Source organism: Nematolebias whitei, chromosome 9 (assembly GCF_014905685.2).
Source record: "Nematolebias whitei isolate Nwh7 chromosome 9, NemWhi1, whole genome shotgun sequence".
NCBI lineage: Eukaryota > Metazoa > Chordata > Actinopteri > Cyprinodontiformes > Rivulidae > Nematolebias > Nematolebias whitei.
The window spans coordinates 33,892,693-33,911,610 of NC_056506.1; the positions used below are offsets into that span (position 1 = coordinate 33,892,693).

At 40.2% G+C, this 18,918-nt stretch overlaps 1 protein-coding gene across 1 annotated transcript in view; it reads left to right on the forward strand.

Moving 5' to 3' along the window:
• The first annotated feature begins 231 nt into the window (after positions 1-231).
• The window catches only part of mbnl1 (muscleblind-like splicing regulator 1), a 32,541-nt gene continuing 13,854 nt past the window's right edge, over positions 232-18,918 (forward strand). Inside the window, exons 1-2 of the mRNA XM_037682281.1 lie at positions 232-493; positions 7,409-8,375. Of these exons, the coding sequence (XP_037538209.1) occupies positions 8,202-8,375 (174 nt within the window). The 5' untranslated portion in view covers positions 232-493; positions 7,409-8,201. The remainder of the gene's footprint in view (positions 494-7,408; positions 8,376-18,918) is intronic.

Genomic DNA, 18,918 nt, shown 5'->3' on the forward strand with positions numbered 1-18,918 from the left:
CTCCCCCCTCCTCCTCCACAGCTGTTGCTACTGCCGCCCAGCGAGCAGCACTTCCCTGCAGCAGACAGACGATCCAGAGGCTGGGGAACCAGTAAAGACACAGCCCAGCCCGTCTCAGCACAGCTCTACACAGCCCAGCTCAGACACTTTAAGAGGCTGGGGAGGGGACACACTTGCGCACACAGCCAACACTGCAACACACACACACTCCTCCTCTCTCTCTCTCTCTCTCTCTCTCTCTCTCTCTCTCTCTCACTGTTGGTGCTCTGCTCTGCACAGCTCCTTTACTCATTCGCTGCTGATTCACGCGCTCCCTCGCTTGCCTCTCCTCTGCCAGTCGCTCTGCCTTGTTGTGTTCTGCCTGCCTGCCTGAGAATGGTCCAGCTGGTGCCTAAGGGTCTGCTGTCGCGGCCTGTCTGAGCACACGCATAAACATACAGAGCCAGTCGACACGCGGATGCCCACGCACACTAACTGGAGAGCTATGTGAGAGGTAAGAGCCTGGTTAATAACCGTCCACCCTGTCTCAGTCTGTTTAGACATTTCCTCCTGTCTGAGCTTCTGTCTTCTCTTAAAGTAAGAGACCATGCAGTGGATAGAGAAATATGGAGACTTTTTGCCTTAGTGTCTGCTGTATATTTATATATATATATATATATGTGTGTGTGTGTGTGTTCAGGACCACAGGGGTAACTTCTATTTGTCATAGCTTGTCTCATTGATACGATCACACAAACACTGATAAACACATTCTTGACTCAAAGCAGGCAGTCGCACAATAAGTTCTTCCTGAGGGTAGTGCTAGTTAGCAAGAAAAGAAATTGCTAGTGTGTGTTTGGAGGGCCGTGGTTTTTCCAGGAAGCAGCGAAGAGGATCAATAGATCGCCCACTCATCTTTCATTCCCTTTATCTGACTCAACACTGGGCATGTTGGGAGTTATCCTGCGGGGCTCGGTAAACACAGGATTGTTAAAAAATAAATAAAAATATCTCCTCAAGCGTCCCCCCCCCCTCTTGCTGCGTCAGCCTAAAGGTGGGAAGCATGGCTTTACATGTGTGTGTTTTTATAATGTGTGTGAGGCGAACTCCCATCCCTGTGTATGTAAATTGTGCGTGTCATGTGAAGCTACTGCTACCTTATATGGCGAGCAGTATTTCAGTACAGTAGAGTCTTGCCAAGCATTTCGGGTCGCAGGAGGAGAGTGTGTTAAAGGGGTTGACTCTGTCTGTGGGAGTGTGTGTGTGTGTGTGTTAGTGTATATGTCTGGCTGAGCGAGTGTTTGCATGCATCTGACAGAGGGGGGAGTAACCAAAAAGAGGAAGAAAGTTTTAAAAGGGAAGGCACACAAGAAGGAAATCCAGTAAATGGAGGGATTTTTACAAGCTGATGTTCAAACGGGAATAAAAGTAAGTTGCGTCATATTTTATTTTGACTTTGGACAAAGGTTTGAGATTTTTCACGTGGTGTTTTATTCTTTTGTTCGTTAAACTTTTCCTTCTGTTTTAGCAAGTCGATCTGATATAAACATATCCGAAGTGCTGCCGTTCATTTGCACTGTACAAATGTCTCAAACTCAAAATTAGTTATTGAAAGAAAAGGAAGTGTTTAGCCAGCGCTTCCTCTTTCTGAGTCCAAAACTGAACAACAGCTAGATACATCTCTGCTAAATTAAAGACAAATATAAACAGATGTATGAAAGATGGAGGATGGCCACAGACGCGACCTTTATCCTCCATTTCACGTTTTTACCTCTTTGTCTCTCTCCTCACCATCTCTGCCCTCCTCCTCGCCTCTCTGGGTTTCCTCTTGGTGGTGTATCCGTGGTTGGGGCAATGGTGAGGAATGTTGTTGTTGTGACTGAGTTGGGCTCATGGTGGCTCAGACAGTAGTGCACACACAACCCTTGTATGTACATAGATAAAATGCAGACAGATGTGTGGTATGTTCTATGGAGGAGTTCATAAACAAACTGCTGCAGGTGGACTGTGGATCGCTATCTAACCAACATCTGTGCACATTTTTGGTTCGGTCGGCGTGACTATAGCAGGTGAAGATTACATTATCTCTTTGTGTCGATGTATAGACATATGGAGTGTGGCGCTGTCTGCTTATGTGTGTTGCCCCTGATTTCACATCTGCCCTACAGACAGGATTACGTGCATGCTTGAGTCTGCACTGACAAGTTAAGCCTTTATTACGTGAGGAATCCTTTGGTCGTTCCTGTGATGTTATGGCCACATCTCATCCCTTCTGAGTGTTGGTTTCTCACAGCTTTGGTTGAGTAAAACATCCCCCACTTAACACAAGTCCTTGCTAAGCTAATATTAATTGACTTGAACAGCTGTCAGAAGCACAGCTTTTTGTTACTCCTGTAATAATTAAGTCTTTAACCTGACATGATACCCATCTGTTTCTGCTCTTATCAACGCTTGATAATGTTCAGGCTTGTGACTGAACAAATTGTATTTTAAAGCCAGTGGCAACCTTTAACTTGATTACACAGCAGCGCTAATGCGCAACACGAGAATATTTTGAAGCTGTTTGTCATCAAGTCCATATTCCTTAAAGAAAATGCACAGATATACACTCGTCAACATAAGCTGGTGTTTGTTTTCCTTCACTTCAGCACCATATTAACTTCAAACTCCTCATCTAGAAAGTAGAGGCTAAGCTAAAAGCTAAAACAAACAAACAAACCAAATGCACCCATCATATCTGATTCTCAAACCACTTTTAAAGTAACCTAAAAATCTAACCTTTTGTTTTTATCACTGTGAACAGACCTGCCTCAATTTAGTCAAAGCTTGCAGGTGTAGGTGTGTGTGTGCATTCACACTGACTCATTTTTGTGGAATTGGCTCACTTAATACGTTGAAAAACTATTAACAACTAGTGCAGTAGGTAATGTTTCCCTTTAGGTGTTTACATTAGCATTTTATACACAGACAAACGACCTAAATGTGGTTTTAATGTGCACGAGAGTTGTGAGCATAAATAGCAGTTCTTGGGTTCCACGTTAGATTAAAAAGAATTGAACTTAATTTTTATTCAATTACGTTTACCTCTAATGAACTTTTTCAGAATGTTATGCAGATGTTCAGTTTGCTGATACTCTATCTGGTGTGCAGACCTACAAGTTTAAAACGTGTTCTTTCTAGCTCCTTTTGCTTGTATTGATTGGATCTTTCTTTACTTGTTATGACCTGTTGCAAATGTCTTACATTCGTAATTTACCCTATCTAGGTCATTTATTATCCTCAATGTTCATTTTATCACATGTTTGCACCTAATATGTGCACACAAAGGTTCAGTGTTGCACACAGATGGAGATAGTCACATCCTAGGAATACTTCGTGTTCGGACAGACGGAGGTTTGTGTTTTTGCGAAGTTTAGCATTTTTGCATGTCGTCAGTGTGTTGTCCTGTGTGTGCTTGTGCGCGTGCATCACTCTGTCTGTGTATGCTAAACAAGAGATCGCATTGTCCTAGAGGTTTGCTCTAAGTGGAATCAATAGCCATTGTTTGTTTTGCATTCCTAGCTCAAGCTGCACTTTCAGAGCCCAATTATATAATTGAAGGACAAATAAGTCAGTAATACTAAAGTTGAGATGAGCTAATAGCGCTATGGCAATGAAAACGACATTAAAAAATTAAAAATGACTACCTGTAGATAAAATGTCAACTCAAAATAAGATATTTTTTTCTTAATTGAGCTCTGTGGACTGTGGCTTTCAATTTTAAATTTATTTAATTAATGGTTAAAAATATACATATATTTTTTTCTATTTTAATTTTAATTCATGTTTTATTTAGTATATATCCAATGTGGACAGTCTTAGGATTAAAACCAAAATACATTAAAAGAGTCGCAAGAAATTCACAATGCTCAGATGATTATGCATTAAAATAGCCGTAATGTATTATCTGCTTATAGTTTCCATATTCATGTAACACTTTAAAATATATCAAGAGACACAAGAGACAGCCAATAAATATACACATACAAGTATTAATTTATCAATAAATGCACCAGAGTGTATGTGTGAGGACAATATCAGCATGTTATTTTCTGAGCACTCTGCATTACAAGCTGGAAGGCCAGGAGTGCATTTCTATCTGCTTTGTCCACCATGATGGTCTGTATCAGCAAACTGTCACCCTGACTCCACCTTAGTCAAAATGCTGAAACTACTCCCTTTTATTGAAAAGCAGTAATGTATTTGTCTCTGCAGTCAAAAGTAAAATAAGTACAGTATTAGTAATAAGTAGAGCTGTGAACAGTGGGATTTGCTGGTTTGTCTGTTTATTTCCAGTATGACACCAACATTCCCAAACCAATTTTTCTGGAACTTGGAGAATTTTTTGCATGCAAGAGAAAGACCATAAAACCATAAAAAAATTGGGTAAGAAGCTGAATCACTTTCCATAAAATAGTAAAATATATATTTTGAGATTAACTCTAAAATGTCTCTTTGTGTGAGACCTTGAATGGTTGGTTGTCTCGTTTCTGTCTATGTGGCACTGCAGTGGACTTGCGACCTTGTACCCCACCTCTCGCAGTGTCTTCTGGAGGTGGGCACCAGCTCCCTCACAACCTGAACAAAAAGCAGGTAAAATAAAACAGATTGATAAACTGAGACTGGTGAAAGACTCGCTTCCCGCCAATTAAACCTGACGTGTCAAACTTTAACATACTCTTATCTCTGCTTATGGCACTCTTGTGCCATTCTTTCTGTTTTCAGGAAGTCTTATCATAACTTTGAAACACACCTTCTTTTTTTTATCACCCAATTGAAATAACATTATTACTGCAACACCCACTTGTGTTTTCTTATACTTGGAAAGCTGCAGCGTTTTTAAAAGTTGAGGCATGTCTTCGTAACAAAACAACTCTTTGTCCTCGGAAAACCTTCATCGTTTAGCTCTGAGCAAAATCACTTGCAAGGTTTTGTGCTGCTGGAAGATCATTTGCCACTGAAAGCAAATTTGTATAAACTCTCAGAACCAAGAGAAAGTAAAAAGGTGTACAGACTTGGTTTTCATATCAGATAACACGTATTCCGTTAAGTCATTTGTTGGTGTCACATGACTGTGAGCTGTTGGCAATGTGTTGACTTCTTTTGGCAACCTGGCATGATTTCTACCACGTGTTCTAAAGGCCAATAGGATACATGCAGTCTCTCCGGTTTGCTCTCGCTCGCCAGTCCCTTCTTCTGCTGTGATTGACCTTGCACCAGCTTGCAAGACCTTGGAGGCTGTGGGAGTGTTGCTGAGGATGCTGGACGATGGTGTACGCCAGACAGTCACATATGGATAACCTAAAGATCAAATAAGTCAAAAACAAGATGAGTATAATGCTGAATAAAGGAGTTTAGATTGAACATTCAGTAATGTAAGTAAAATAAAAAGTAAAAAGGGGCACCAACTGGTAAAATGGGAGCTGATTAGAGTAAGGGGGCATGCAACAGGGAAGACCACAGATGAAGAAATCAATGGAGCACGGATGTTCCTGTCCAGACATGATGAATCATAAAGAGCCCTCATCACTCAGGCACATTACCACACTGCACCGCCACAGATATGCACCACTTTCTAAAAGAAACCATGGAAACTGATTGCAACAGATTTCAGAGGGCATCAGTTTTTCATTCGTCAAGTCCCAACACTGGCGCCTTCATTTAAGGAAATCTTTAAATAGACGCCTCCGTTTCACCTCATTAATAGCGTCCAGCTGTGGCTGTTGTTCGGTAAAAGCCGCAGCGTGTACTTGTGTGACAAAATGTGTGCCCAGTCAGACTGGAGCTGTTCTGCAGCAAAACAAGTAGCGTCAACTTTATGCGATCTGAAACCTAGAGGTCCCAGGGATGTCAGGATAAATCACAAGTATCAGGCACGGCTGACTTTTCACAGGGTTAAAGATGAAATGATGTAAACAGAGTTCATGGGAACAGAAACATGCCCCTGGTTGTGTACACAAAAGCATGGCATGTTTCAGAACAAGACGTTGAGTCGAAAAACGTTTTCAACATGAAACGGCGATTAAACTGACAAGGAGCATTACTTCTCATTAAATGAAATGGCAGCTTTATTAGAATGTCAGACTCTGACAATGGCTAACACTGAAATGAAAATAGTTTTTACTAAACACAGCGTTGCAACTGATGTGTATCTGTACCCTGGTACGTGCAGAGTAGGACAGTTGTAGCATTTGCATACATTTGCGCTTCGGCTCCAAAGGTCGTCTCTAGCAGTAGTGCGCTTTTAAGGGTCGTTCAAGGTGAACACAAAGAGTTTACTCCTGCACTTCCTCTCTGTCTTTCTCTCTAAACACATGACCTATCCATGTTGCTGGGACACACCGGCTTCAGCTGTGCTGCTGCAGGCTGCTGAAACACGGTGTTGCAGTGCAGTGCAGTTAGCAGGAGCTAGCTGCTAAAGGTGCACATGTCTTCCAGAGAAAAGCGATTACCCCTACAAGGGTGTGGTGACTCATGCCGTCTGTGTGATAAGAGCAGAATTGGCCTCTGGGAGCCTAATCATGCCAATTCCCTCAGCACTAAAAATACATAACACTGGAGGCATAACAAAATCATAATAATAATAATAATAGACACTTTCGTGTGATTGTAAATTCTGCATCATTTTTTCGACTTTCAAAACTTTCTCCGAGGAAGACTTAACTGGATCTGTTATGAATTTCTGGATGACAGATTGATTTATTATGTGTTTATGAGACAGCAAGTAGCCGTGGAACTGTGAAACAGGGTGATAATTTCAGCCCGTGTGTTTCTCCAGCAGCAGGCAGGTTAGCCTCCTGTTAGCTCCTCCCCTGCCCTCACCTGGCCCTCAGCCCAGAATGTTGCTGCAACTCAGGCTAGCTCTCATTGGTCCCTACTCTCGCAAGACTTCACAAGAAAGGAAATGACTAAACTCTTCTCCCTCATGCCCTGCCTCAACTTCCCCTGGCTTTCCACTCTCTTCCCTCCTTTCACCTCTAAATGCATTAATAATGGCCAGCATTGCTTTACTGGACTGCAAGCGATACAGGATTTGATCTGATTTTCTCCTGCTTCGCTCAGAAGAGGCGGAAAGTTGTGAATAGCAGCATTGTGCGTTTTTGTGTGTGAGTATGAGTGCTGTGGTGTGATGAGCGTGTGCGTGCAATGTGTGTGTTTAGGGCACAGGGCAGGGTGAAAGTTTTATTTGTTTTAGCTGACACACTGCATTTTTAACATTTATACATATTCCTCATTCCCACAGCTGCAGTGTTGCAGTTGCACAACTGAAAAGATGCAGCATACAAGAAACTTCTGAAAGATGCAAGAGAAGGAAATAAAAGCATTAGTGTTTTTATGAGTCATTAGACTAATCTGTCTTTCTCCCCATTCTATCTCACTCTCTTCACAGAGGAAGTGCCTTCCCTGATGTCTGCTGCAGCTTTGACCTGCTTCTACAGCTGAAGCTCCACCCTCCCCCCCTTGCTCGCTCGCTTGCTGCCACAGTAATACGAATAAAAGGACAGCAGCCACACCCTTCTCGCTGCCTACGCTCCGACCCAGACGTCCTCGCTCCACCGTCGCCATTCACTGCACCCAGCTGGGCCCCAGCCACAGCTTTCCTCACCGGACGGCCGCTGCTGCTCACCACCAGCTGACCAGCCTTACCCCTGCAGCCCAGCACACCACCGGGCCCACACAGCATCTCACACACCTTGCCTTTCACCTTCGCCTTTGACCCTTGAAGCCTGCGCTCAGTCCTCAGTGTCCTTAACCTTTCTGAAGCAGACTATACCCAGACTGTCACCTTGGTTGCCTGCTTCACCACACCTAACCAGAGGGCTCTCTGTTGTAGATGAGAGTAAGCAATAAACAGGTTGAAAGACACGTCAAGACAAAACGGACAACTTGTTTGGTTAAGTTTTTTTTTTCTGGATTAAGTAACAAGAGTTTGATCAGGAAAATGACTCATTAGCATCTACAGCAAACATTGTCCTACAACATTTCACTTTTCAAAAGGAGCTCTCTCAATCTACTGAAACTTGTTTTTTTTTTTATGTTCTATTTCATCATATCATAGACAATAACGACAACAACAGAAAAATAATCAAAAAGGACTCTGAAGTTGTGGAATAAAACACTATAAGTACTAAATTCACAATTGAACACATCTCTTCGAGGGATACTTTTGCTAAAGCGTTGCCATGGCAATGAACATAGCACATATCCGTGACACAAAGTGGCTGACACTGGAAGTATGCCGGGAGTTTCAGAGGGGCACCTGCTCGCGCTCCGACCAGGAGTGCAAGTTTGCTCATCCAGCTAAAAGCTGCCAGGTGGACAACGGGCGGGTGATCGCATGCTTCGACTCGCTAAAGGTAAGGGGAAAAAAAATTGGTGCGAAGGAAGTAACGAGGTCGTGTCTCAGGCAGTGAGAAAGATCACACGTAGGAGACGGAGCAAAGACAGTTTGAGGAACTAAAGCAAGTTGCTAAATGAAAATAGCATGTGAAGAGTGCTACATCTGGCCACAACATGTGCTTTGGTTAGCCCTACTTATTCTGGTCATGTGACTAGTGCGATCAAAAGCCAGGAGGGAGTTGCATCTTCAGAAATTCAGGAAGTGGTAGTCTGATATTTTGCATAAAACATTTCTAAAACAGTCCACATCTGATCCGTGTTTGACTGTCCGTTTTATTGTTCACAGTTTTTATTTATTTTCTTATTTCTGATACATGGCAATCTACATAAATACAGTTAGAGTTTCTGCAGCACACAATTTGAAAGAACGAGCATTGCAGTTATGCAGCTTTTAGGATAAAGCAGATGAATTACCAGTAGTTGACAAGTGCTCAGGTTCCTATAGATTTTAACGGCTAAAAAGGAGCGAGGTGATAGCATCACCATGGAGCTCTCACTCAAACCACTTCCTGTGCACAAGCCTAAGGGCAGCCACGGGGGGGGGTTTGTGTGAGTATCTCTGTTCATGTTTGTGGTTCTGAGCACTGTTGGGGGTAAATTTTGGAAACTATTCAGTAATATTTAATTTTTAGCTAGTAGCAAAAAAAAAGTAGGCATTACTTTTTTTTGGTCATCCTCTCTTCACAATTGCTCTTTCAGTCAGAGCTCAAGATCTTCAACCCAAAGTTTCCAGTAATGACACACACATGCACACAAAGGTTTGGCTGTATGTGCTGCCCCTTCTGTTTTTATTTTACCCGTGCACACTGGCGACTTGTGGTCATTGTGTGCTTTACGTTGGTTAGGATTAAAGACAAGATGTTTAAGTAGTTACAAAATACCATGTTTAAAGAGAAAACTGGACACACAAAAACAGTGAAGCCCACCCGAACTCTTTTTGTGAATTAATAGAAATGAATGATGTGTTTCCAAAATTTTCTGTACATTTCCTTGCAGCTTTCATAGTTTCGACCACATCACTACTTATTGCCACAATAAGTTTGCAATGTTTCTGATGAGGCATGTTCTAATGATTTACAGGAAGTAATTTGTTTTCCCATCTTACTGTGCTGTGGTAATGCTGACGTGTTCCCAGAAATGAATCGCTGGAATAAAACGTTATAAATAGCAGCAGGCATGTTGGGCCAGTACTCAAGAAAAGAAAGAATCTGGAATCATTCTGCTGAACTAAACCTGATATGAAAACTTGAGTTTGAAACATCTAAATGTTTGGAGGTCAGTATCCCCTCAGTTCTACTACACTTGTCGGCCATTGAAGCATATTGACAGAAAAGTGGAGCTCTTACCATCAGATCGAAGGATACCGATACATTAAGATGGGTTTCGATCATCATCCTCTTCCAGGTAGAGGTCACCAACAGAAAATAGTTAAGAGATGTCTGGTAGCTATTTGAAAGACCCATAGGGCTTCATTTAGTAGTTTGGACTGATTTTCAGTGGGTCTTGTGTATAAATGGAGATGGGTGATGCTTTTTTTAACAGCTTGTTCCATTTTTTTTTTTCCTCTCTGGTAATAAAAAGCAGAGCAGAGCTCTAAAAACCCCACAGCGGAAACAACACAAGCAAATAAAGGACAGTGGAAATCAGAAACTGAATATTCTTTATTTCTTGTCAATGCATAGATAGCAGATGAGACCTAAAACGGAAATGTACAGAACCATTCGTTGTTACAGCGTCCCAGTTGCACAGATCTACAAACATTCACTGACTAGATCGGTTGTCCTACTTTACTTTAAAACAGATTAAACAGCTGAAATGGGACAAACTCTCTGATGGTTTGCGTTACACGAAGCCGTATTGCTCTCCTTTACAAGTCTTGCGCACACGTCGATGCACCCTCTTGGACATGTGCACGGGCTTCTTGCCCATGAGAGTGGATCGACCTTCTTGAGAAGCATATAATTAGAACAGGTCTCACATGATCACCAGTGCATAGCTGAGCAGGTCACACCCAAACCAAGTCATTTCCCCAACATCCACTCTCTATCTCTTTTTAGCTTGTGTTTTACGCGCTGCACATGCACAGAGAAAACACACACGTATGCACATGGTCTTGGCCTCACAGACAAAACTAAAGAATGCTGGTATAGAGTCAATGCAGACAGAAAAAGAGGAAAGAAAATATTTGTAATCCCAAAAACAAAAGTTAACTTTGTAACTTAGCTACAACATGATCGCAGTACTAGGCACATGTGAGTGATATACCTTTTGGTGGGAGAGTTTATTTATTTAGACCAATGCGTTTGTGCACTGGGTTTAAACTTGGACTTAACCCCAGAGCACGGCCCTTTCTGTTGCCTGTCTATCTGGTTGGTGCAGCACAGAGAGCTCAGCTATGTTGAAACAGGGCAAATATTTGAAGAAAGATAAATACCAGCCTGGCCTCCCAGATTTAAATTCTGCTTTTTAACATTGCCTGTTGATGATTAACTGCTAAACAGATAGTTTAAGCATGCTAAAATCATTTATAAGTTGTAAACAGAACTTTTATATCTAAAACTGATATTAGCTACAGATGGTTTAATGAAGAGGCTGGGAAAGTATAATTTAGCATGAACCAAATGTAGAGTTTAAAGCAAAAGCATCACAATATTTTAATGATGGAGGCCATCTTTGAATCGTCAGTGACTGTTAGCGCTCAGGTTCTCCAGTTGCTGCACCGATGAGTTCCCATATAAATGTAGCTTAAAGCTGCAGAAACAACAGAGCTAATGTGTAAAAAAATTAAGTCTGGTCCTCTGGACGGTTTCAAAAAACACAAAAAAAAATTATAGGAACGTTTTGTCTTTCATCTGAAAGACTTCTTCAATCAGAGCTAATGTCTTATGAGTTTAAACTAGACTGAATGTGAAGGAATATGGGTTAGTGTCTGCAGTGAACGAACTTGTTGTTGCTTGTTTTCATTCTTGCAGCGCTCCTTCCTCTGGATGTCCCGCTCAGTCTAGTTTTTGCCTCATTTAGTTCAGACCACACCCATTTTGAAGCCTGGTTCACATTACACCCCTCAACACCCCCATCCACAGACACAGGCAGACATCTTTACTTATAGAAACCTGTGTGGCAAGTGCTCATGGGGGTGGAGTGACATCAGCTCTGCTATGTGAACCTATCTGCATAAGCAATTTTTATTTTTATTTATTTTTATGCCAACTCTACCTCTCGTGTTGTAAATTAAAAGTGTTTAATATCCGTCATGAACAACAGTTTGACGACACGTGGACTTTTAAGCATTGCAGGCTTTGTGCTCTGTAACTGCCAACCTGACATACTCACTGTCGTCTTGTCTAAGTTATTAATAATAATAATAATGAATTTAATTTGTAACCCACTTTTCATTAACAAAAATCTCAAAGTGCTACAAAGTGCAACTAAAATCAGTGATAAAATCAACTAAAATCAGTGATAAAATCAACTAAAATCAGTGATAAAATCAACTAAAATCAGTGATAAAATCATGTGGAGGCAGAATAGGCTCAATTAAAAAGTTCTGAGCAGAAGAAGCCAAACGGGAGCATGATTGGGTTTTAATTGTTTTATTTTATTAATTTTTTTTGTCAAGGTGACGCAACACTCCATGTTCTTTAACATTTCTGCTACTGATCTAAATGAGTTATTTAGGGCAGTGTGGGTCCATTTCATTTCCAGTTATATTATTGGCATGTAATCAGCAGAGGTGGAAAGAGTACTGAAAATTTGTACTCAAGTGCAAGTACTGTTACACTGCTTAAACTGTACTCAATTGCAAGTAAAAGTACTGGTGATATAAAAAATACTTAAGTAAAAGTACACATCACTGCTTATTGCCACAATGATTTCACAATAATCTTCTCAAAAACTACTCAGGGTATTAATTACTTTTTAACCAACTCATGTTTTATTGAGTTGCAGTAGAAGTCATTCAGTTTGATTTACTGTATATAATCGCTACATTCAAAGTACATTTCTCAGACGCGCAGCAGCTCCGTCTTATTTTAGTACCAGGCAAACTGATGGCAGTGACAACATTTAAGATCTTTGCATCCTTAGCCAAACTAATAACCCGCACATACAAACAATAAAAAAATCTACATCATACAGGTAGCTGTAAAAGCTCGTATACCGCAATATGTTTTTTGAGATTAGATGCTGAAGTCTTGTAAGCTGCTGCCACCGTAGAGATCAAACAAAGTTTACATCTGGACCTGTTTCCTTTTCGTCCTCTGTTCATGAAAAATTCCTCCAGGTGCGACCACGGACACTCGTCCTCAGCCTTTACCTCGTCATTTTCTCTGTTGTTGTCCTCTGTCTCCATTTTGGCTTTTTCTCCAAATCTTCGGTCCATAAATGACTCTCTACTCTACGGAGTTGTCCTTTGCTTACATCATAGGTAATCGGCGCGTTCACGCTCTGAGCCTTGTTGGTTACAAAGATCCAGATGAACGGTTTGAACATTAATTCAAATTGCAGCTGCATTCAGTAGCGACTTCTGATTTTAAAAGTAGCGAAGTAGATTGCATGATCTAAATTGTACTTAAGTATGAGTAAAATTACACACTTGAAAGAAATACTCATAAATGTACAAGTACCCCCAAAAAAATCAACTTAATTGCTGTAATGTATTTGTAATTCGTTACTTCCACCCCTGGTAATCTGTAACTGAATTTTATTTGCTGTGCCTTGTTGATATTGATATTCTGTACTCTCATCCTGTAATGTGTGTTGGTACCTGTTTGTGACACAGGTTATGCATCTGTGCTTCAACACATCCATCCATTATCTTTACCTGCTTATTCCTTTTCGGGTCACTGGTGTCCATGTCCAGCTATCACTGTGCAAGAGGCCGGGGACACCCTGGACAGGTCTCCAGTCCATCACAGGGACACTTAGAGACCAACGAGACAAACAATCATTTGCTCTCTCACTCACACCTAGAGACAATTTAGAGTTACCAATCAGCCTAACATGCATGTTTTGAATCTGTGGGAGGAAACTGGAGTACCCGGAGAAAACCCACACATGCACGGAGAGAACATGCAAACTCCACCGAGAGAGGTCCCAGGCTGGGATTTGATCCAGCAACCTTCTCGTTGAGAGGCAACAGCTCTACCAGCTGATCCACCACATCAAAAATTAATCATTATTTCATAATAAATATGTATAAAAGTTATTAAATTTATTTCCAACATTATAGAAAAAAAACTATCTAGTATAAGTTTACAATGAACTCCAATGACTAATTAAAGAAACCAATATTAAAATGAAAGCTGGAATTAAAACATCTGTTAGAAATTCATGAAATTAATTAAGACTAAAACGGGACAAATATCCTTATTACTTAAGAAAAGGAGTTTTGCAGCAAAGTTATTTTGGACAAATGCATAAAAAAAATGAAGTGAATTAAAAATAGTTATGGCCAGAGAAAGCATTTGAGAAAGAAGCAGCTCATACAGTTCAAAAGAAAATACTGAATGATTTCTCTATATTAAGGAAGTCAGTGCCTTCAAAAGATTTTTCACAACATAATGATCAGACTCTTAAGTCTGAAATGTTACTTTTCTAACCTTAATATAGTAAAATATGCCTTTAAAATGCTCGAGTCTAGTCTTTTTTCCTTCTGTTTTGTTATACCTGTGTCTGTCTCTCTTGTCGTTCGTTCAGACCAGTGACAGGATGCAACAATGATAAATTGAACACAGACACTAACATCCGTACATCAAACAAGTAGCGATAGTCAAACATGCGTTTGGGCAAATGAAATGTGCTTTATGCTAACAGCTACATGCTCTCTAAAATTAACATTTTGTTCACTCTGTGTTAAAAGCACAGAGTTATAAGTTCAGGGAGTTACACAGCATTGACTGGAACACTTTAAATGGCAACAAGCAGGTTTTAGTTATTTTATTGAAACTACCGGTAGTGATGAATTGTGGCAATACAGTATTTAGTTAGTTATACGTATTTGTCTAAAGATGTGTAACCTATTTCACATTAAAACCAGCTACAAACTTTATTACTTCTAATGAAAGTTCAAAAATAAAACGGCTCACGTTGTGAAAGGGTCTGCTTCTCTGTTCTCAGGATGGTTTCATCACAGCTGCTCTTCACTCAGCGTTCTGCTGTCAGGCTCTAATTTAGACCATGTTCTTTGGATCTACGAGAATGTCAAGCCTCAGTTAATTGACACAAGAAATATTCACCCTAATTGGATTTTTTAATTAGATAATAATGACAATAAACAAAATTAGCTCTTTCATTTATTCATTCAGGGGGTAGTGTCGGTCATTTAGAAAATCCAGCTTTTAGGACAAACGCTCATTTTGTTTTGGTCTTCCTTTCTCCCCGCTCTTGAATAAAAGTGAGCATGTTGTCTAAAAGTTCCAAAATAAAAGTTTGATTTTAGAAAATAGGGTCACACCTGCCCCCTTAATCTGGTGTTGATGGGACTTTACTTTTATCTTCCTAACGTTCACACTGTGGGGATTTGTGTTTGGGAGCACACTAGTCCCGGCCTTCACACACTAAACCCCCAGAGCTGCTCTGTGGTGTGCTCTTTTTATGTTCTGTGTGTTTGTGTATGTGTGCATCCTTGCCACATCAGTATTGCTTCACATCTTGTCTGTGAGCCTATCAGATCAGCGACAACAGTCTTTTCTTTCCAGTGTCAGCCATCCCTGTCCCTCCCTCACACTGGGCCCATTATAGCAACACCAATACAATGATTACTTTTCTTTAGCTGCTGTTTCTGTCTCATCTTAACAGACATCCCAGATAAAACATAAAAATAGCCTTAGGATAGTTTGCTTTTTTAACTTAGACCATATTGTCCAAACGGAGGTGAGAGTAAAATAATATTAAACACACAGGAAGTGCTCACAGTGTCACACTTCACAAAGAAAAAAAAAAGATCTTGAAGTGCTTCAGTTTGCACAATTTAATCTTAAAAGTTGATACATTTCTGTGAATTTTACACTTGGAACACCACTGGTTTAAAGGATGAATCAAACCGTTTGTAGTTGCATCTTAAATGTGCATTGAATGCACAGAAACCTAGACTCAAATAATGAAAGCTCATAAAATAAACACATACTACTGCAGAAAAAGTGTACATGTTTAAAAAAAAATAGTAACTTTCAATCAAATGTAAAATGTTGGAAGCTACTGGATTATTTTGTTTCCATTCATCCCTCTCAAGTCTCTTTTTGTCTTTGCTTCTTCATTACATCTCACTCAACATGTGAACACATATCCACCTAGTCAGCACTGCTATTTCCCTCCCATTAAATGAGCGAGAGATGAGCTCGAGGGCACAGTTATATTCACTTTAGACTCAACACCTTTTCACTTCACCGCCCCCTCTCACCAGCAGTCAAGTTTTTTTCTTGCCCTTTTTTCACTTTATTGGAGCCGAAATATTCTAAAGCACAAGGTGTGCAATACACAGTGATATTCCATTTGTTAATGATTTAAAATAAAGCTGCACGTTGTTAGGAAAACGTGCAGTGTGTGATATATTATTGTTTAATAGTGTGATGACGTCAGTTGTGTAAAAATCAATGTTTTCCTCACTCCTTACATTTTTTTCTGTCATTAAAATCACACTCACACCAGGTGTAGATGCCAAGACCAGTAAGGTTCTGTTGTACTGACCAATTCTATTATTGGCATGTAGAACAAGCTCATATGGTACTTGATACGTAATAGTCTATGATGTATCTCAGTCTAAGCAGTCCTTTTTTATATTGATATTGTTCTCACTGATATTATCTGATTCTAGTTCTTTGTTTGCCACAGTTACTAATGGAAAATCAACCACTTCCCCTTTAAGCCGAACACCTTCAAATCAAATCCCTCCCACAAGGTATTATCCAGTAAACCACACCTTTTTAGTTTCACCATTTTCAGTTAGAGAGGCTAATAAATTGTTGTCTACACTCTAAATAATCTGCAGGTCCTGATGGCCTTCCACCTTATTTCTTAAGGCTGACAGCTCATATCATCGCAGTTCCAGTGTTAAACAAATTTAACCTGTCCATAAGCCAAAACTCCATTCCAAACCCTTGGAAAACAGCCTTTGTTCTTCATTTGCTGAAAGGAGGTGACCCCACCTCACTGAACAACTATCGACCAATCTCTAAACTCTGCATTTTAGCCAAGGTTCTAGAAAAACTGATAAACTCTCAAATCAAAACGTATTTGGACTCATTTAACGTCTTACCTCGCCATCAATCTGGTTTCAGGAAACAACACAGCACAACCACTGCTTCACTGAAGGTTTTTAATGACGTTGTTGAAGCACTGGATGCTAAGGATTATTGCGCTACACTTTACTTAGATCTGTCTAAAGCTTTTGACACTGTGGATCATAACATCTTGTGTCATAAGCTCTCAGAAATTGGTTTTTCAGCTCACACCATTAGTTGGTCCATTAACTATCTCTCAGACCAGAGGCAATGTGTTCAACATAATGGTACTTCTTCCAGTTATTTAACAGTTAACAATGGTGTACCACAAGGCTCAGTCTTAGGACCCACCCGCTTTACGATCAACATAAGTAATGTAGGTAATGTAGAGCATCCCTGATGCATCCTTACATTTCTGTGCTGATGACACAGTTGTTTATTGTTGAGCTAAAACAGTTGCTAAGGTTTTCCAGCTTTTGCAATCTGCATTTGACATCATCCAGTCAGAGTTGTTCAGTCTCAAACTTGAGACTATATATATATGTATATATATATATATATATATATATATATATACAAACCAGATTCCAAAAAAGTTGAGACACTAAACAAATTGTGAATAAAAACTGAATGCAATGATGTGGAGGTGCCAACATCTAATATTTTATTCAGAATAGAACACAAATCACAGATCAAAAGTTTAAACTGAGAGAATGTATCATTTTAAGGGAAAAATCTGTTGTTTCCAAATTTCATGGCATCAACAAATCCCAAAAAAGTTGGGACAAGTCCATTTTTACCACTGTGTGGCATCCCCCCTTCTTCTTACAACACTCAACAGACGTCTGGGGACAGAGGAGACCAGTTTCTCAAGTTTAGAAATAGGAATGCTCTCCCATTCATGTCTAATACAGACCTCTAACTGTTCAATCGTCTTGGGGCTTCTTTGTCGCATCTTCCTCTTTATGATGCGCCAAATGTTCTCTATAGGTGAAAGATCTGGACTGCAGGCTGGCCATTTCAGTACCCGGATCCTTCTCCTACATAGCCATGATGTTGTGATTGCTGCAGAATGTGGTCAGGCATTATCGTGTTGAAAAATGCAGGGTCTTCCCTGAAAGAGATGACGTCTAGATGGGAGCATATGTTGTTCTAGAACCTGAACATAGTTCTCTGCATTAATGGTGCCTTTCCAGACATGCAAGCTGCCCATGCCACAAGCGCTCATGCAACCCCATACCATCAGTGATGCAGGCTTCTGAATGGAGCGTTGATAACAACTTGGGCTATCCTTGTCCTCTCTGGTCCGGATGACATGGCGTTCCAGTGTTCCATAAAGAACTTCAAATCGTGACTCATCTGACCACAGAACCGTCTTCCATTTTGCCACACTCCATTTTAAATGACCCCTGGTCCAGTGCAAACGTCTGAGCTTGTGGAGCTTGTTTAGAAATGGCTTCCTCTTTGCACTGTAGAGTTTCAGCTGGCAACGGCGGATGGCACAGTGGATTGTGTTCACTGACAATGCTTTCTGGAAGTATTCCTGAACCCATTCTGTTACTTCCTTGATGGTGGCATTCCTGTTTGAGGTGCAGTGACGTTTAAGGGCCCGGATATCACGAGCATCCAGTAGAGTTTTACGGTCTTGAGCCTTACGCACAGCGATTGTTCCAGATTATCTGAATCTTTTGATGATGTTATGCACGGTTGATGATGATAACTTAAAAGTCTTTGCTATTTTACGCTGGGTAACACCATTCTGGTATTGCTGCATTATCTTTCTGCGCAACAATGGTGGAATTGGTGATCCTCTTACCATCTTGGCTTCTGAGAGACACTGTCACTCTGAGAAGCTCTTTTTATACCCAATCATGTTGTCAATTGACCTAATTAGTGTTAATTGGTCTTCCAGCTGTTCGTTATATGCTCAATTTCCTTTTTCCATCCACTTACTGCTACTTGTCCCAACTTTTTTGGGATTTGTTGACACTGTGAAATTTTGAATCAACATATTTTTCCTTTAAAATGTTACATTTACTCAGATTAAACTTTTGATCTGTCATCTATGTTATATTACGAATAAAATATTGACATTTGCCATCTCCACATCATTGCATTCAGTTTTTATTCACAATTATATATATATATATATATATATCAATATATGATGCTGGTTTTACTGTAAAAGTGTCTAAGAAATGAATGAAGATGATCGTAAAGATTCTCGGCTACTAATGCTCTAAAAGTTAGTTCAAAATCTGTAAAATTGACTTGAGTTATA